This window comes from Phacochoerus africanus, chromosome 12 (assembly GCF_016906955.1).
Source record: "Phacochoerus africanus isolate WHEZ1 chromosome 12, ROS_Pafr_v1, whole genome shotgun sequence".
Classification (NCBI taxonomy): domain Eukaryota; kingdom Metazoa; phylum Chordata; class Mammalia; order Artiodactyla; family Suidae; genus Phacochoerus; species Phacochoerus africanus.
The window spans coordinates 30,701,950-30,722,759 of record NC_062555.1 but is presented as its reverse complement, the minus strand read 5'-3'; the positions used below and the strand labels follow the sequence as shown (position 1 = coordinate 30,722,759).

Sequence of the window (20,810 nt, the reverse complement as noted above, 5' to 3'; positions counted from 1 at the left end):
TGTTGAAATATCAGATTATCTTTCCCTGATATTTACCTAAGAGGGAAGAGTTGTGGATAAAAATTATGGTCATTCAGGATGCTGTTTGAGGTTTCTCCTGTGTTATGTTTCTGATATACATTGAGTTCATGTGCCCACAGAAATCATATTCATAGGTTTTGTTAACTAAGGGTGGGTAAGTATATGTCAGTATTAAGTATACCCCAAACCTATAGAACCTCAGCAGAGAACAAGTTTATTTCATTATGGCAAAAATCTGTGAACATGTAGGAGAAACTTTCATTCAACAGTCACTCTTTGGTCCTATTTTTTTCTATTTTGTACTCTTTCATCTTCTGTGCATGAGCCCCTTGGTTTTGCTGGGGGTAACATCCACTCCATTCTAAGGGATAGGAGAAAATATTAAGACTTCAAGAGATGTATTTAGTAAGATTTGTCATTGGTTAAAAATATGATCTCATATTTTTAACTATCACTATCCAGACATTAAAAATATGATCTCATCTGGATGGCAGGGTAGTTGAGAAACTTAGACTAGGTGTGGCATGAGGGAGAAGAGGAAATGGTTCCTGAACAATTAATAGTCATTACGTGTCATAACGATAGTTATTACCCCTCTGTTAGTTAAATAAAGATGTGACTTATAGTTAAGATTCCCCACATCTATAACCTTGATTTTGTCTCTTCTGATATACTGTGAGGTCTCTACCCGTTATGTATTTTCTGCTTTACTGAGAAAGCTGGATTTTAGCTAAAGGTTATCACATATTTATTACATTCTCAGTCTTCTCACTGTTAGATTTCTCTGATGATGAATGAATTTTGATTGCTGGCACAGTTTACACATTTTCATTACATTCCCAGAGTTCTTCTGCAGTGTTAGTTTTTTGAGGATTAAATGTACGAAGTATTTCTTGTATTCATTATCTTTTTAGAGTTTCTTTGCTGAATTGAGTTCTCTGATGTACAATGAGGACTGCACTCAGGATGAAACAGCCCATATAAAATGTATCCCAAGAATTTCTCTCTTGTGTTAAGTTCTCTGATGTTTAGTGAAAGCTGGTATCATCCAGATGAAATTCCAAGTGTTTTATTCTATTCATAGGGGCTCTCTCCTATGTATTTTATTTTGTTTTGTGAGATTTGATTTCCAGCTCAGAGTGTTTCCATATTCATTACATTTATATGTTTAATTCCCCATGTGGGATTTCTGATGTTCTCTAAGGCTTGATTTCTGGCTGAAAGTTTTCTCACATTTATCACATTTATAGGGTTTCTCCCCAGTGTGAGTCCTCTGATGTACACTGAGGTTTGATTTCTGGCTAAAAGCTTCTCCACAGTGATTACAATTATAAGGTTTCTCTCCTGTGTGAATTCTCTGATGTTTTCTTAGGACTGACCTCTCAATGAAAGCTTTGCCACATTCATTACATTCATAGGGTTTCTCCCCTGTGTGAGTTCTCTGATGTCCTCTGAGATTTGATTTCTGCCTGAAAGTTTTTCCACACTCATCACATTTATAAGGTTTCTCCCCTGTGTGAGTTCTGTGATGCACTCGGAGATTTGATTTCTGCCTAAAAGCTTCTCCACAATGATTACATTTATAGGGTTTTTCCCCTGTGTGAATTCTATGATGTCCCCTGAGTTGTGATTTCTGACCAAAAGCTTTCCCACATTGATTACATTTATAGGGCTTCTCCCCTGTATGAGTTCTATGATGCTTTTTCAGACCTGATTTCAGTTTGAAAGCCTTCCCACATTCATCGCATTTATATGGTCTTTCTCCTGTGTGAGTTCTCTGATGATTCCTTAGGCCTGACAAATGGCTGAATGATTTCCCACATTCACTACATTCAAAGGGTTTCTCCCCTGTGTGCGTCCTCTGATGTACTATGAGAATTGATTTATAGTTGAAAGACTTCCCACATTCATTACATCCAAAAGGTTTCTCTCCTGTGTGAATTCTCTGATGTATTCTTAGGCCTGACTTTGCACTGAAAGCTTTCTCACATCCATCACATTTATAGGGTTTCTCTCCTGTGTGAGTTCTCTGATGTTTTCTTAGGCGTGACTTCTCACTGAAAGCTTTCCCACATTCATGACATTCATAGGGTTTCTCTGTATGACTTTTCGGAAGCTGAATCAGGCGTGAAGTCATAGTGCAAGATTTTCCGCGTTCATTACGTTCACAGGGTTTCACTGGTATTGGAGTTCTGTAATGTACACTGAAAGTTGACTGGTAACCTAATGTCTCTGTACATGTGTCATAGTCAGAGGATTGGTCTATTGAATGAATTTGTTGGAGCACTGGGAGGGCTGAATTATGGCTGAAATTCTTTCCATATTCAAAGGGTTTCACCCCTAAATTAATCTTTTGCTGTTCTCTAATGTGTAATTTTTGGCTAAAAGATTTCCCTTCTGTGTCTGTCCTTTGAGTGTTCCTACTGAAATTATTTCCGTTTTCAGTACATTCGTATTTACTAAACTCATAGTGACTCTTCTCCTCTGGATGATTGCTCTGAGATACTATCAAGGTTGATTTATCACATTGATTTTCCCCAAATTTATTAAATTTATAAGATTTCACCTTGGGGTGGGTACTCTTAGGTGTAGCAATGGTAGTCTTTTCAAGAAAATCTTTTCCACATTCTTTATATTTAAAAGCTTGCCGCAAAGTCTGAATTGTCTGATGCTGAATAACTTTGTCTTTATGTCTGGAGGCTTTCACACTGCTAGTATAAGCCAAAGATTTCTCTCCAGTATTAGTTCTGCCATCCTTAACACTGAGGAGCAATTTCTCACATACGTGAGTTTTCTTTCTTGAAAACTGACAGTGTGGGGCCAATGAATTGCGAAGAAAGTAAGTAGACCCTGTACTGTCAAATTTACAGGGCATTGTGTTTGCAGGAAAAATGTTTATTTCCAGATTACATGGTTTTCCTGAAATTTCCTGATCTGTAGTCAATGATTTGTTGGTGAATAAAACTTGCTTCAAATGTTTGCCGTGGTTTTCTAGGCTCTTTTCTAAGAGTTCATCAGGTTGGGATTCTTCTAAAAATAAGAAAATTTAAAATATTTTATGATGTTTAATACATTTATTATGGATTGAAATTTATACATATGCCCCATTATGTATCTGACTCCTTGGTTTCTGGCTTAGTTCCTCCAAAATAATTTCAAGTGTATGTTCTCTTTTTGTTGTTAAACTTTTTGTAGTGGAAAGAGAGGAGTCTAGAAATGAAGATACATACATATTTGATATCTTAAAGTTTAATTCTTAAAACCAGGTACAGAAGAGGATATAAAGGAAAGGAACAATTAAGAAAGGAGAATATATTTAAGAGAGTTAGATCCTGGGAACAGACAAATTTTTATTATCTGCACTAGTAGATAATAAAAAGTATCAATCAAGAATTGCTTTCACTGTCTTTACCTGAGATAGAGTTTGCATTAGGGAAGAACACCAGAGTCTACATTCATAGTCAAATATAGATTAAAATAACTATTAGTCTATATGATTCTAACTGGAACTCCATTTTTTCCATTCAACACATTGACACTAAAATAAATTTATCATGGCACCAACTTTCTCACGTTGGAAGAAACAGAAACAGAAACATAAGTGTATCAGTGGAAATGAAAAAAAACTGATGAGAGTCAAAGCAATTTTTCCACCTATTTTGGAGTCATCTCTCTTTCTCGGTTTTGGTACCTTGGTATTATATCAAGGTTGTTCAACAGAGAATCCTTTTTAATCATCAAAATTTTAACTTCTCTATTTTCAATTTTTCCCAAACTGGTCTTGCCCCTGTCCAATACTTAATTCTATTTTCCTGCATATCTAGTTTAAATTCACTGTAAGAATCTTAAGGATCATATGTTTCAAACTGGCTCTAGACACTTTGCAAATATTCTTCTCTTTTTATGCTTTTTTTAGGGCCATACCCGCGCCGTATGGAGGTCCCCAGCTAAGGGTCCAATTGGAGTTACAGCTGCTGGCCTACATCACAGCCACAGCAAAACAGGATCAGAGCCACATCTGTGACCTACACCACAGCTCACAGCAATGCCAGATCCTTAACCCACTGAGTGAGGCCAGGGACTGAACCCACAACCTCCTGGTTCCTAGTCGGATTCGTTTCTGCTGTGCCAAGATGGGAACTCCTACAAGTATTCTTTACATTTATTTATTATAAATTTCTTGTTCATGTTTGACTGCTATTATCCTCCTGCTACCCACACTCCATGCAAAAATGTCAGGCCCATTTTAAAAATATTTGAAGGCTTTGGATATATTATATTAGATACCAAGAGATGAAAGATTAAAGTGATGTAATTCAGGAAAAGAAAGTTATATGCTAACTAAATGCTCATTATATATTCTAGCTACCAATCAACTAGTACATGGTATTTTTTGTTCTAATCTTGACAGGGTTATCAGTCTTCATTAAATGGTTCATTTCCAACAATAACTTTATACTCACATCCTTTCCCTAAATTATCCTCCACTCTAGCCTTAGAACTATTTAGAATCTAGATGGCCTTCAGGCAGAGCAAAGCTATTTTCCCAGGTCTTACAACAAAAAAGGCTTGTAATATCCTCTCAAAATTTAAGCAACATTTATTTTAAAATATGACAAAGTTACCACCTATATCACTCATTTTAACAAGGGATATGTAGAGAGCACCCATGTATGTAACTCACAATTTTTAAAGTAAATGAAGTCACTGAAATCAGGAGGAACCTTAAAATGGATGGCAAAGTCATAGTTAAATGAGCAGCATTTTCTTTTTCTTGGTTTCCTCAAAATAACGGCTCTCCTTTAAATCAATGGCACTTTATGTAATGCAAAACATATTTTATGCAGTTTGCTCAACCTTCCAAAACAAAACCCTTGCTGTGATATCCTTTGGATCTCTCTGTAATATAAATTAAGTTAGTGGTCCATAAAAAGCACTGTGCCTCAGAATTACCTAGAGGATTCTTTCACACATAAGGATTCAGATCCAAATACCAACCCACATCCAATGATTAAAAAGTCCCAGAACTTTATGGATAGTATTTTCTGAGTGAGTCAGTATGAAATCTCTCTCTACCTGGCTTTGGAATCAGCCTACGATGTTATTAAAAATATTTATATGATGAATACCAGAAAGGAAGAGTAAAACAGAGATTATTCTTTTGGGGAGATTATAATCCAGATGAGGAAAGGAGCTCATGCAGCAACTGTCTGGCAGAGAATCTCATCTTCTTTTGATACATCCATTAAATGGGTTTTAAGAGTTCACAGAAGCAAGAGATAAAGCATAAGCTAAAGTATTCCAAGATTGTATTATAGAAGTAGGAGTCTGAGCCCAAACTTAAAATGAGTAACAGTGCTTTCTTCCCATTTTCTAGCTGAGGTTAGCAATTTTATTTGCTTCTATTTCAAGAACCACCTTTTGGCTTTATAATTTATACTATTATCTTCATTACACCCTTTTCTTTGCTAAGGTTTCTTTAAAAACTTTATTGCTTAAAAAAATAAGTATATGAGGATAAAAATGTTTCCTCTAAGTTTTACTTCATCCATAGCACAAAGGGTCTAAAAACATGGTTTTCATTAAAAAAATCTGGATAGTAGACAATTTTAATTTATTCTTTGATAAAATAGTTTTTAAAGATCAATATCTTTTTTTTTGTTTGTTTGTTTTCTTGTCTTTTTAGGGCTGCACCCATGAACATGGAGGTTCCCAGGATAGGGGTTGAATTGGAGCTGTAGCTGCCGGCCTATGCCAGAGCCACAGCAATGCCAGATCCAAGCCATGTCTGTGACCTACACCACAGCTCACGGCAACGCCTGAGCCTTAACCCACTGAGCGAGGCTGGGGATCAAACCTGCAACCTCACGGTTCCTAGTTAGATTTGTTTCCACTGTGCCATGACGGGAACTCCATGTATCCATTATTAATTTTAAGATAGAGGGATTTAACTTTTTGTCAAATTGTTTGCAATAGTATTATTTAACAATAACATCTTTATTTTGTAGAATGTATTGATATTTGCCTAAAATATTTTTATGTTTTTGTCAATGTTCCAAGATAATTTAAAAGGAGGTTTACTTGGAGAGTTCTCTTGTGGTGCAGCAGGTTAAGGATCTGGCATCACTGCAGCAGCTTGGGTCACTGCTCTTGCACAAATTCGATCCCTAGCCCGGGAATGTCTGCATGCTGCAAGTGTGGCCAAAAACCAAAACAAACAAACAAAAGTTTATTCGTTTTCAGAACAGTTATGTAGTGTCTTTGTATAGCTTTGTTTTCAAACATAGTAGATTCATTTTATAAAATATGCAATTTATAATTTCTAGACCAGAGATTGGTAAACCTTTTTCTATAAAAGGCCAGAGAGTAAATGTTTTAGGCTTTGCCAGTTATTCAGTCTCTATTGCAACTACTCAACTATGCCTTTTAGTGTGAATATGTAAACAAATGGATGTGGCTGTGTTCCAATAAATGCTTCTTTAATAAAACAAGCAGTAGGCAGGATTTGACTGGCAGGCTATAGTTTGCTAAGCACTATTCTAGAGTCCACAGGCTGTGGAATGAAATCAGAGAGGGAGATTAAGGGTGACTATATCTAATGTGTTGCTATTTCCCCTTACAACTCTTGCAGTTTTTTGTTTTATGAATCTTGCTGGTAATTTCTTTGGTGACTAATATTTAAAACTTTTAAATATCCTTTAAAAATTATCTTCTTTAGCATCCTCAAAATGTCCTTTTTCTCACCTGTTTCTGACCTGAGTTGAAGCTTAAGTATTAATTAGATAAACACTGAGTTGTTTTTATATTTATTGACTTAATTCATGAATGAATTTTCAAACTTCCTAAATTATTTTTTGGGTATATCTCTGATAAAATATGACAGCATGGGAGTTCCTGTTTTGGCTCAGCGAGTTATGAACTCGACTAGTATCCAAGAGGATACAGGTTCTATCCCTGGCCTCGCTCAGTGGGTTAAGGATCCAGCATTGCTGTGAGCTGAGGCATAAGTCACAGATCTTGCCGTGGCTGTTGTGTAGGCTGGCAACTGCAGCTCTGATGAAACCTGCTAGCCCAGGAACTGTCATATCACAAGAGTGGCTCTAAAAAGCAAAAAAAAAAAAAAAAAAAAAGACAGTATTTTCCTCTCACTGGGTATATTTAATTCATTTACACTGGCAGTTGATATGGCAGATATGTCTGTCTTATTCCATGTCATATAATGTGTCTGCATAGCTTTTGTTCAGGAAATATTTAACACAGCAGGCCCGAGACTGCCACCCTTAGAAAGACCTACTTACAAGATTAGCCCTTGGCTGGCATATGGGAACTTAGATTTCATAATGGTTCCCAGGATTCCCAGAACTTTAAAAACTCCTTCCAGTGAAAACTCTGGGCCCCTCATCTCTAACGAGCTTTCCAGGGTGACATTTCACATGTCGTTAGAACTACTGCTGGAGGTCTTGGAAGCTTGCACCTGGCTTTCTCTTGACCTTGTTCCATGCACCTTTTCTCTTTGCTGATTTTTCTTTGTATCATTTCACTATATAAAGCTTAGTCATGAGTATGCCTATATTCTGAGTCCTCCAAGTGAATTAATGTATCTAATGGTGATCGGGGACCCTTGATATAGCTTTATAAGAAACTTTTCTAGTAACAGGTCTGTTTTCTTTGCTCTGTCAAATGTATTTAACTTCTAACAATTAGGAAGGATGCAGTTTGCTCCAGTTGTTATCCTTTCTAACAACGCTATGTAATGCCTTAATCATCTACTTATTTAGATTGTCTCTAGTAGTTTATTATTGTTATATAATGATAAAAGTAATGGTTTATTTCTCTCTCAGTTTACTCGTTTTATTAATTTTTCTTAGTTTTTATCTTTTTACTGTTAAATATACATCCATTACTTAATTTTTCAGCTTCAGCTTAGCTCCCGTCTTTTATTTTTTTTCCTTTTTTTTATAGCTCCCGTCTTTTAAAGATGAGAATATTAACATGCTTACATTCCATTCCTTTCATCAGTTGTCCCCCTTCCACATTTTATTAGATCTATTATTTTTAAAATTTCAAGTGTAAAAGCCTCTAAAAGAAGAGTGCAGAAAAAACATTTCAAATTGCTCACTTTTAGCTGATCACTTTGGATCTAATTTTCCTGGATGCCTTCTGCCAGTATTCAATAACTCACCTGGGGAACGCCTTTTTACAAATTCTTTCTCTAATAACCACGGATCATCCCCTTGTTCCAACATGAAGATCAGTTCTGGTTTTGTAAAGCAGTACCCTGTAAATGGGAAATACTTTAGTACTTGAGTTAGCTGCACAGGTTTCACTGTTTCTGAATGTGCAGAGAGGTACAGCTTTAGAAGTGGCACACTGGGGATGCTTGCTACAACTTTTTCTAGGGGCGGGGAATGACAACAAAAAACATTTGTTACACTCATAAGGGATCATCCTTCTTAAACTCTTGAGTCACAAGCCTAAATTAACATTAAGTTCTAAAATGGTCAATGTCTGTGCTTTGAAAGAGATCTCACAGGGACAGATTTCATATCTGGCCATAATGGAGTAAAAGGAACTAATTTACCCCTCCATATCAGATATCTAAAAACCATACAAATTATTTGAAATAATTTTAGAAAACAGGCAGAACAGACAGGGAGACTTGGAATAAACAAACGAGGTGAGCCCTGTGAATACTGCTGAGTTTGCAATCCATAGCACAAAAAGGGACCACCAAAACAGGGCCTGGCTGACTCAGTCATTCAAGGCAACAGAACTGGATTTTAAGGAAGCCATGAAAACTAGGATTTGTAAGATAAAATATAAGAGAAGAAAGAGCTATACCGATACAGAGTCTTGGAGATCTGCAGAAGGGTCTCCTAAGTACCAACTTTTGAAAGCACTTGAGGTTGGAGAAAGACCAGTGAAAAAAACGTAGACGGAAATATCACTTAAACACACAGAGAGGTGGGAAGCTTCTGTTTCTACTAGCCAGGGTAAAAAAACTTCCTAATCTATGGCTAATTGGTTAGAATAAGCAGAGGGTATTTACTGCCTTAGTGGAGGAGCCAAATTAGTCCTAGACTAAAATGAGCTCCGAATCCAATATAACAAAGCTTAAAGCAAACCTTGAAAGGATCATATTAACCCATATTAATTCTCACTTTCAGAACTCTCTTAAAAATAGTAAATTGTCTTTTAAAATAACAACAATGGGAATTCCCGTTGTGGCTCAGTGGGTTAAGAACATGACTAGTATCCAGGAGGATGCAGGTTCAATCCCTGGCCTCACTCAGTAGGTTAAGGATCCGGTGTTGCTGTGAGCTGTGGTGTAGGTCACAGACACGGCTTAGATCTGACGTTGCTCTGGTGGTGGTGTAGGCCAGCAGCTATAGCTCCTATTTGACCCCTAACCTGGGAACTTCCACAATCTATGGGTGCAGTCTTACAAAGCAAAATATAAATAAATAAAAAAGAGAGCAAATGAACCTACATCAAAAAAATAAAATAACAACATAGTACTATGACAATATACATAGTACTATACAATATACATAGTATTGTGATCATACTACTATGATCACAATAACACTGCCAAAGATGGAAGGTAAAAAATGGAAAATTATTGTAAGATTCTTAAAATATATATGGCATAATAAGTTAGTAGTTGAAGGTAAACCATAACAAGTTAGAGATATATACTGTAAATGCTAAAGGAACCTCCTAATCACAGAAAAGAGGCACACCCAATAAACCATTACATAGATGTCATGAAATCCTTAAAAATACAGATCCTTTGGAGTTCTTTGGTGGCCTAGTAGGCTAAGGATCCAGTGTTGTCACTGATGTGGCTTGGGTCACTGCGATGGCACAGTTCGATCCCTGGCCTGGGAATGCCTACATTGCTGTGGGCGTGGCCCCCCAAAATTTAAAAAACATAAATGTTTTACTTAGAATACCTTTAAATTCACAGGAAAGTTGCAGAGAAGGAATTCCTGTATAAACTGCGAACTATTTATCCTACTGTTGACATTTTATATTACTAGATTTGTATACCTATTAATACTAGATTTGTATACCTATTAATATTAATTATTATTAAATAGAATTTATACTTTATTCAGATTTTCTTGTGCTTTTTAACCTAATCATTTTTTTCCTGTTCCACAATTCCATCCAGGATACCACATTACATTTAGTTATTATGTCTCTTTAGCCTTCTCTAGACTGTTAAGGGATAATTTTTTTTTCTTAAATAATCTTGACAGTTTAGAGGACTCTGTAAAAAGGTCCTTCAGTTTCTGTTTGTCCAATGTTTTCCTCATAGGTGAAAAATGGGTTTGTATTTTTCAGAGAAACACCCCAGAGGGAAAACACCCCTCCCATTCCGGAAAATGGTAGACTCTGGTTTAAAAACAAAAAGTACTTGCTACTCTGGCTGATACATTCCCATGAGTCTTCAATGGATTAAAATGTATCATGAGTTTCAGCTGCAAATTATTACAAAACTTGCACAATCTAATCACTTGGTGCTCAGAAAAGATCTCAATATCCTAAAAACTCGCTGAAATGAACAGGCTAATTCTCCAATTCTGATAGAAGAAAAACGTTAAATGACCGACTCTTACGGTTTGGGGCTAAAACGGAAGGTGTGGTTGACGGGGTGTGCAGCTGATTCGCGGTAGAGAAATCTCCCCTCTGTGTATCTACCACACGAGCAAAAAAAGCTTATAAAAATTAAACTAAATATACATGGCAGTGGGGGGGGGGTGTTTTTACTCCCCCCCCCTTCTTACCCTATCTTATCAGGTACATGCTATCAATATGACTTATCACTGATGATAACCTGGCTGAGGTAGTGTGTGCCAGGGATGTCCCACCCCTACCCCTCAACTATCCGCCCTGCACTCTTTAGAAGGAAATCACTAGGCACAGACCACTAAAGGGGTGGGGAGTTATATTCCACCTCCTTGAAGGTGGAGTCACTACATATTTATCACTAGTACTAATTACATACTAATTACACAAATTGCTAGTATTTTGTGTTAGGCATTTTTCTGTCCTCTCGCATTAACTTATTCACTTAATCACTTTTATCAGTATGCACTCATAGGTAGTTTATATGTTGGGTTATAAACAAAAACTTTATTATTTTTTTGCTCAAATTGATGCAGCTTTAGCTGTTGGGATCTCTTTCAGTCTGGCTCCTTGTGTTCTTTGACATATTCCCAAAGTTCTGTTTTTTTGAGTATTTCCTTATGTTCCTCCACACTCATCTTGTGTGTTCCACACCCTAGTCCTAACACCAGCCATTGCTCCAAGGAACTGTGGTTCCCTTTATGGGACAATTGTACTAGCAGCTACTTGTAGATCTATTTCATTTTCTTTATAATTTTGTTTTGGAAGACAATGGGTTTCTAGGAATTCGACCATTTCATCTAGGTTATCCAACCTGCTGGCACACAATTACTCAGGGTAGTCTCAGGATTATTTTATTTCTGTCAAATTGGTAGTACTGCCCCACTTTCATTTTTGCTTTTAGTAATTTGAGCCTTCTTTTTTTCTTATTCCATATAGCTAAGGTTTGTGAATTCTGTTACTTTGTAAAAGAACCAATTTTTGTTTTCATTGATTTTCTCTATTGTTTTACTATTCTTTGTCTTTTTCTAATCTCTATTATGTTCTTCCTTCTGCTAGTTTTAGGTTTATGTTGCTCCTCTTTCTCTAGTTCCTTAAGGTGTAAAAGTAGGTTATTGATTTGAGGTCTTTTTTCTTGTTCAATATATGTGTTGACAGCTACAAATTCCCATCTTAGTGTGACATTCACCACATCCCATATGTTTTGGTATATTGTGTTAACATTTTTAGTCTCTCAAGGTATTTTCTAATTTCCCTTGTGATTTCTTTGACTCATGATTTTCTATATAATTAAGACATTTCATTTTCCTTCTGTTAATGATCTCTTAGTTTCATTAATTGTGATTGGAACAGATAGTATGTATGACTTAATCTTTTAAAATGTGTTAAAACTTGTGGTCTATCCTGGAGAATTATCCATGTGCACTTAAAAAAATGTGTAATCTGCTGAACTTGGGTGGAGTCTTCTAAATGTCTGTTGGGTTCCATTGGTTTATGGTGTTGTTCAAGTCCTTTATTTTTGTCGGGTTGTTTACTCCATTACTGAAAGTGAAATACTGAAGGGTTTATTACTGTAGAACTGTATGCTTCTCCCCTCAATTCTGTCTTCATATATCTCAAGGCTCTGATGTTTGGCACATATATGATTATGCATTTTTTGGTGGATTGGCACTTTTATCAATATATAATGTCCTTTTTTGTCCCTTGTAACAGTTAATTAAACTTAAAAGTTTCTGCACAGCAAAGGAAACCCTAAACAAAATGAAAAGACAACCCACAGAATGGGAGAAAATCTTTGCCAAGTGAATCAACTGACAAGGCATTAATCTCCAAAATTTATAAACACCTCCTACTGCTCAATACCAAAAACAAACAAACAACCCCATCCAAAAATGGTCAGAAGATCTAAACAGACAGTTCTCCAAAGAAGACATATGGATGGCCAAAAAAACACATGAAAAGATGTTCAACATCACTCATTATTAGAGAAATGTAAATCAAAACCACTATGAGGTACCACCTTACACCAGTCAGAATGGCCATCATCCAAAAGTCTACAAACAATAAGTGCTGAAGAGGGTGTGGAGAAAAAGGAACCCTATGACACGGTTGGTGGGATTGTAAATTAGTGCAACCACTGTGGAAAACAGTATGGTGAGTCCTCAGAAAACTAAAAATAGAACTACCATTTGATCCAGCAATCCCACTCCTGGGCATCTATCCAGAGAAAACCACGACTCGCAAAGACGCATGTACTCCAGTGTTCACTGCAGCACTATTTACAATAGCCAAGACATGGAAACAACCTAAATGTCCTTCGACAGAGGAGTGGATCAAGAAGATGTGGTACATACATATAGACAATGGAATGTTAGCCATTAAAAGGAATGAAATACCAGCATTTTTAGCAACATGGATGGACCTAGAAATTATCATGCTGAGTGAAGTCAGTCAGACAATGAGACACCAACATCAAATGCTTTCACTGACATGTGGAATCTGAAAAAAGGACAGAATGGACTTCTTTGCAGAACAGGTACTGACTCACAGACTTTGAAAAACTTATGGTTTCTTAAGTCTATTTTGACTGATAGTATAACCACTCCTACTGTTTTTTGTTTACTATTTGCATAGAAAATCTTTTCCCATCTTCAACCTATTTGTGTTTTTAGATCTAAATTAAGATGTAGAAGACATCATAGATTTGGATCATGCTTTGTTTTGTTTTGAATTCATCTTGGCAATCTCGATCTTTTGACAGAATTTAATCCATTTACACTTAAAGTACTTCCTGACAAGGAATGACTTACTTCTGTCGCTTTGCTACTAGCTTTACATAGCTAAGGTAGTGTGTATCAGGGATGTCCACTGTAAAGTTATTTCCTACCCTCATCCCCCAACTACCCTCTGCACTCTTTAGAAGGAAATCATTAGGAACAGAGCACTAAAGGGGAGAAGTATAGCTTCTTCGCCCTCATTTCCTCCATTGCTGGCATCATTTGTGTTTAGATAAATTTTTTTGCCCTGGTTCATTTTGATTTCCTTCTCATTTTTGTTTGTGAATATTCTGTAGATTTTTTGTGGTTATCATGGAGGTAATATATAACATTTAGTGATAACAATTTAAATTGATGTCAAATTAACTTTAATCATAAAAAACTCTATAGCTTTGTCCTCTATTTTTATATAATTGAGCTCACAAATTATATCTGTAAACACTGTGAGCCCAATAAAATAGATCTATAATTTTTATGTGCTTGTTACATTTTGTAGAAAATAAAAAGTGGAGCTTACAACAAAGTTAAAATAATACTGGCTTATACATTTGTCCATGCATGTGCCTTTACTAGAGATGCTAGATCATGACTAACATGCTAGATCTAGCATCCTTTTATTTCAACCTGAAATAAATTTAATATTTCCTGTAGAACAGATCTAGTGGTAATGAACTCCCTTTGATTTTGCTTATCTAAGATTAATCCAATTGTGATTAATTTCAATTGTCTTATCTTCTAGTTCATTGATTCTTTTTTTGGCCTGCTGTTGTCTCTTGTTGAAGTCCCTGTGAATTTTTCATTTCAGATATTATACTTTTCAACTGCAGATTTTCTGTTTGGTTCCTTTTAATTTTTTCCATCTCTCTCTCTTTTTTTTTTTGCTACTCTAATTTTACTTATATATTATTTTCTTGATGTCCTTTCTTTTCCCATGTTTTCTCTTAGCTCCTTGGTCATATTTAAGACAGTTGTCTTAGTGTTTGCCCAGCAAGTCTATGTCTGGGTCACTCAAAGATGGTTTTTTCTGTCAAAGAATCTTATACCCTTCAATGAGCCATATTTTCCCATTTCTTTGTATATCTTGTGATATTTTGCTGAACATTGGGCATTTGATTATTATAATATGGCAACTCTGGAAATCAGGTTTTCTTCTTCTCCTGGGTTTGCTGTTTTTATGTTTTGAATTGTTGGAAGCTATAGTAGTCCAACTGATTTGGGAATTTTCCAAACTATCTTTGCAAAGTCAATTGCATGTAGTGTGCGATCACTGATGTCTCTGTTCCTTTAGTTCATAGTGTTTTTATTTTTAAAAAATGTTTTTCCTTTTTCTTTTTAGGGCTGCACCTGTGGCGTATGGAATTTCCCAGGCTAGGGGTCTGTATCACAGCCACAGCAACGCCAGATCTGATCCATGACTGCAACCTATGCTGCAGTTCACAACAATGTCAGATCCTTAACCCACTGTGAGATGCTGGGAGCCGTTCATGAAGGTCTGCCTGCTGACAAAGTCCAGGAGACTGAGGACCCCAGACTGCACAGCATGTCTGGGAAAGCGATGGTCCTGCTGCTTCTTCACTGCCTGCTTATGCTGTTAATAAAAACTGCGGGAGCTGGGAAATTGCTGCTAAATAAAGTTTCCTGAAAAAAGACCCCGGGGAGGGTAAATGTCGGGGCCTAGTGCTTACCCACAAATTCTTACTATCCCCTTGTTCTATGATCATCATCCACTTCTGAGTTTCCTCCCTTTTTTCCAAAGAGACCCTAATAGAATGCTTTCATGTTTGGATTATTATTGCTTAACCTGTGAAAGAACCCTGGAGGCATAACAGAGGCTTGAGGCACAGGTCTCTCCATGCTCCAGCAGGTAGTTCTTTTCTATGCTAGGGACTAGTTGATGAATAGGGTAGATATTGGGCCTTAGTTATAGAAAAACTTGTGCGGTTTGCACCATGTAATTGAATACGGGTCAGGAAATTACCTACTCTCAGTCAATTGTATATTGCTATGCCCGGCCTGTTGGCCCAACCTCAAGGAGTGTCAATGCTGTGGTTTCTAGTTCTATAAGAATCAAAATAACCTTTGAGATATATGATTAACCTTTACTAATAGAATATAGTTTGGCCTTAGGTTTTAGACACATAAAATATTCTTAATTATAAAGTTAATAAGTTCATATTTTGGCTACCCACAAAATTAGACCATTAACATGAGTACATTTAATTCTAAAAAGTCAAGTGGAAAGCACAAAAAAGAACATTGTTTGTGTTCACAAATGTACCTGGTCATGTACTGGGTCATAAGGTAACATCTGACGGAGTGGAAAGTTAAAAAATATCACCAGATGTATGATGCCTGACGTAGGCCAAAGGAAAATAAAAATTGTATATAAGCTTGGTTAATTCAATCAATAAACGAGCAGTCCTGCATAAACGCCAGGTCTGTGTCCATTCTTTTGCCAATGCTGCTCATCCTTTAGGAGGCCCTGGTTCAGCTGGAGCGGGACTCCAGCAGTGAGAGGCCAGGGATTGAACCCATGTCCTTGTGGATACTAGGTGAGTTCATTACTACTGAGCCACAACAGGGACTCTCCATTTTTTAAAAAAATGTTACTGGAGTAAAGTTAACTTACAATGTTGTGTTAGTTCCAGGTGTACAGCAAAGTCATTTACACATATATACATGCATCCATTTCTTTTTAGATTCTTTTCCCATATAGGTTATTACAGAGTATTGAATAGATTTCCCTGTGCTACATTTTCCTTGTCACGTATCTATTTTATCTACAGTAGTGTGTATATGTTAATCCAAAACTCCTAACTTATCCCTCCGCACAACATTTCCCCTTTAGTAACCATAAGTTTGGTTTCAAAATCTTTCAAGAGGTTGTTTCTGTTCTGTGAGTAAGTTCTCCTGTATTATTTTTTAAATTAGATTCCACATATTAGTGATCCCTTAGGACAGGGTCTTTCTCTGATTTACTTCACTCAGTAGGATCATTTCTATCCATGTTGCTGCAAATGGCAGTATTTCATTCTTTTTTATGGCTGATTAATATTCCATTGTATATTTGCACCACATCTTCTTAATCCATTCATCAATCAATGGCCATTTAAGTTTTTTCCATATTCTGGCTATGGTAAATAGTGCTGCAATGAACACTGGGGTGCATATCTTCTTTCAAATTATGGTTTTCCCTGGACAGATGCTGGGGAGTGGGATTGCTAGATCATATAGTAGTTTTTTATTTTTAAAGGAAATTCTTATTTTATTTATGTATATATATATTGACTTCTTACACAATAAACATTCCTGTTCTCCTAATGGTTTGTTCTATATACTGGAATGGCCTAGGAAATGCATTGCCTGATTTTGACTTTATTGTATACTTTTAAAAGAGAACGTGGGAACAGAGAGAGGTGTCATAAATTCCTTGGGGTTCATTGTGTACAACACTCCTCCGACTCAAGGTTCATCCAGACTTTTGGGAAGTTTCAATGCTGAGGGGAGACTAGGGGAGCCCATCCTACTCCACAGGGAGAATTCTATAGTTCTATCACAGTGCTTTAGCTAAAGCATATGTTTTAAACTAAAGAAAGTTTCAACTTAACATCTAAATTTTTAAATGGTGTAGCATTTCAGCAACAAATAAGCTCAGAGTGCTCATTTCAGAAGTAAAATTAAAGAACTATTGCTCTGATGTCTGAGAGTCAAGCTGTTGTTCTTAGCTGTGCTCCACTTCCAGGCATGGGCAGACACATGAGGTTGCAGTGGCTCCTTGGCAGCACCATTCACCAGGGCATCATCCTCTGGGAGGGGGGTAACAGCACCAAAGCATCATTGCTGGTAACATAAGCCAGACATCAGAGGAGTTCCTGTCATTGATATATCAGTAGCAGTTCCAAATGCAGCTAATAAAATAACCCTTAAGAGTTAAGATAATGCTGATAAACAGAAGAAGAATAAGGATCTAACAGGTAGGATTCACCAACATGTTACTGTCTTTGTAAGGAAAATTAGGAGGCAGCTATCATGTATTCCTGAATGGAGTTTGGATAAACAAGCACACTGACTGCAACCAGGGTATTCAGGACAAAATCAAAGGTCTGGTAACAGAAGGATGGGATGATCCAGGCTCTGTGTGTGTTGCTTAAGTAGTCCCTGTACAGATTAGGATCACGAGAAGAGAAATTGCAATAGCAATGCACATGTTGGCATCATCTATGAACTCAAAGTCACCTCCTAGTTCAGAGCTTGAAAAGTGATACTGATCGTGATCAGCCATGATGCTCAGCAGAATCAACAGCACCACTGAACAGATCAGGATGACCTGGCAGCAGCTATTGGAGTAGAACTGTGTTCAGGGGGCCACAATCTTCATCACTCTGGCTGCCAGCACAATGGCATGAGTGCACGCCTAGGTTTTTAGGAGCTTTGACCGTGTTGTTCAGGGCTGTGCTTTGGCTGCTGCAGGCTCCCCTGCCACTCCTGCTCTGGGTCCTCATTGGCTGTCCACTGTCCCTCAGCCTGCTCCTCCCTTGAGAGAACTTCAAGTGGCCCCATATGGTAGTTCTCTATTTAGTTTTTTAAGGAATCTCCATAGTGGTTGCATGAATTTACATTCTCAACAACAGTGTAGGAGTGTTCCCTTTTCTCCATACCCTCTCCAGCATTTATTGTTTGTAGACACTTTGATGATAGCCATTCTGAATGGTGTGAGGTGATACCTGATTGCAGATTTGATTTGCATTTCTCTAATAATTAGTGATGTTGAGTGTGGGGAGCCGAGGAGATGCAGGGACTCAAAAAAAAAAAAAAAAAAAAAAGGGACCTTGCCTGATGACAGAAAAACCTGAAGGCAGGTTCCTAACCAAGGAAGGGAGCTCACCTGAACGGTACATGCTGATGGTGGGCCTCTGGACAGGATAAAAGCCTGCCTGAATGGTGCATGCTGAAGGTGGGCTTCTGGTCAGGATGAAAGCCTGCCTGTACGGTACAAGCCGAGGACAGGCCTCAGGTTATACAGCTCTCATATTGATGTTGATGGGGAAGAATTGGGGCTTTCCTGGGAAAACAATTTCCATGTTTGCGCCGGAGAACATGGATTGTTTCTCGGGTGACCTAGTCTTTCCTGTTGTTTTATTTGTTATTCAGTTTTCCTCAGTCTTTCCTGATTATTTGCCTATTCTTCTTATTTCCCATTTTTATTTTCTTGGGGTGATTTGTGATTTAACAAAATTACAATAATAATATAATAAGAATTTCATTCTAAAGGACTTCCCCTATTTAAATCCAACTTTATTAAAAACATAGTGTTTATCTACTAACTACTTATACAGTAAACTTTAGAGTTAGGATTTTAATGAGGTTCGTAGAAGTTAGACATATATTATTCATGATCAAAAGAAACCCAGCTGTGAGTTTTGTCCTTGATTTCAGAAACTTTTAGCAGTAGCTAGCTAAGTTGATTTGTATTTTCCCATACTGTCTCCCTGCCAAGGGCACTTTGAAGACAGACACTAGTTTGAAAACGAGATTTGTTGTGTTTGTAACTTCTTCAGCTTGTGGGAATTGGCTGGCCATGAGATGGTTTGTGCTGGGTCTCCTCTTTCCCACATGATATGCTGTGCCTGTTTGTCCTTGAATTGTGCTCACTAAATTTAGTTAAACTAAAGATTTTAAAACATGGTGTATTGCTACTGTACCGTGTGATCAAAAAACAAAGCCTAATAGTTAACCAATGTACTTTTAACACTATGATGTAATCTGCAGTGAAAAACTGTCTATATAATTAACAACTTATGCCAATAAAATTTGAGCAGTCCAGCACCCTGAAAGAAGGGACAAAGAGGCTGTCTCCATTCTTTCGCCGACACTGTCCATCTCCTATCGGGATGTATACACCCTGGCTGCAGGACCCGGTTGTTGGATCTGGCCTCTGGCAGTTGAGCATCGTTTCATGGGCTTATTGGCCATCCATATGTGTTCTTTGGAGAAATGTCTATTTAGATCTTCTGACCATGTTTTAATTCAAGGCTTTTTTTTGATATAAATGTGGATGCGATGTTTGTATATTTTGGGATTATTCTCTTGTCAGTTCATTAGCAAAGATGTTCTCCCATTCTATGGGTTGTCTTTTCATTTTGTTTGTGGTTTCCTTTGCTGTGCAAAAGATTTTAAGTTTAATTAGGTCCTGTTCACTTTTGCTTTTATTTTCATTACTATAGGAGACAAATCCAAAAAGATATTGCTGTGATTTATGTCAAAGAGTGTTCTGCCTATGTTTTCCCCTACGAGTTTTATAGTATGCAGCCTTATATTTAGGTCATTAATACATTTTCAGTTTATTTTTGTGTTTGGTATAAAAGAAAGTTCTAATTTCATTCTTTACATGTAGCAGTTCAGTTTTCCCAACACTATTTAATGAAGAGACTATTTTCTCCATTGTATATTCTTGCCTTCAATATCATAGATTAACTGACCATACTGCATGGACTTATTTCTGGACTCTCTATCCTGTTCCACTGATCTACATTTGTTTTTGTGCCAGTACCATACTGTTTTGATGGCTGTAGCTTTGTACTATAATCTGAAGTTGAGGAGAGACTGATTCCTCAAGATCCATTTTTAATTCTCACGATTGTTCTGGCTATTTGGGTCTTTTGTGTTCTCAAACAAAGTTAAAAAGTTTTTGTTCTAGTTCTGTGAAAAACGTTATTGGTAATTTGATAGGGATTGCATTGAATCTGTAGATTACCTTGGGTAATATAATCATATTGACAATATTGATTCTTCCAATCTAAGAACATGGTATATCTTTCCGTTTGTGCCATCTTTGATTTCCGTCATTTGTGTCTTACAGTTTCCAGAATACAGGTCTTTTGCCTCTTTAGGTAGGTTTATTCCTAGGTATTTTATTCTCTTTGATGCCATGGTAAATAGGATGCTTCCTTAATTTCCTTTTCTGATCTTTCATTGTTAGTGTATAGGAATGCAAGAGGTTACCAATTCACTGATGAGCTTAACTAGTTTTCTGGTAGCCTTAGGATTTTCTATGTGTAGTATGATGTTGTTTGCACACAATTTTTACTTCTTTCCCAATTTGGATTCCAAATTTATTTCTTTTTCTTCTCCAATTGCTGTGGCTAGGACTTCCAAAACTATGTTGAATAAAAGTGGCAAGAATGGACATCTTTGTCTTGTTCCTGATCTTAGAGGAAATGGTTTCAATGCTTCACCATTGAGAATGATGTTCACAGTGGGTTTGTCACATATGGCCCTTATTATGTTGAGATAGTTTTTTCTCTATGCCCACTTTCTGGAGAGTTTTTTTTTTTTAATCAGAATTGGATGTTGGATTTTGTCAAAAGCCTTTTCTGC

At 36.9% G+C, this 20,810-nt stretch overlaps 1 protein-coding gene and 1 pseudogene across 1 annotated transcript in view; both read right to left on the bottom strand.

The window, feature by feature from the left end:
* Positions 1-214: 214 nt before the first annotated feature.
* ZNF782 (zinc finger protein 782) overlaps positions 215-20,810 on the bottom strand; it is a 55,952-nt gene continuing 35,356 nt past the window's right edge. Inside the window, 3 exon segments of the mRNA XM_047754831.1 lie at positions 215-1,281; positions 1,283-3,051; positions 8,204-8,299. Of these exon segments, the coding sequence (XP_047610787.1) occupies positions 1,156-1,281; positions 1,283-3,051; positions 8,204-8,299 (1,991 nt within the window). The 3' untranslated portion in view covers positions 215-1,155.
* On the bottom strand, positions 17,094-19,383 carry LOC125112928 (lysosomal-associated transmembrane protein 4B-like; annotated as a pseudogene).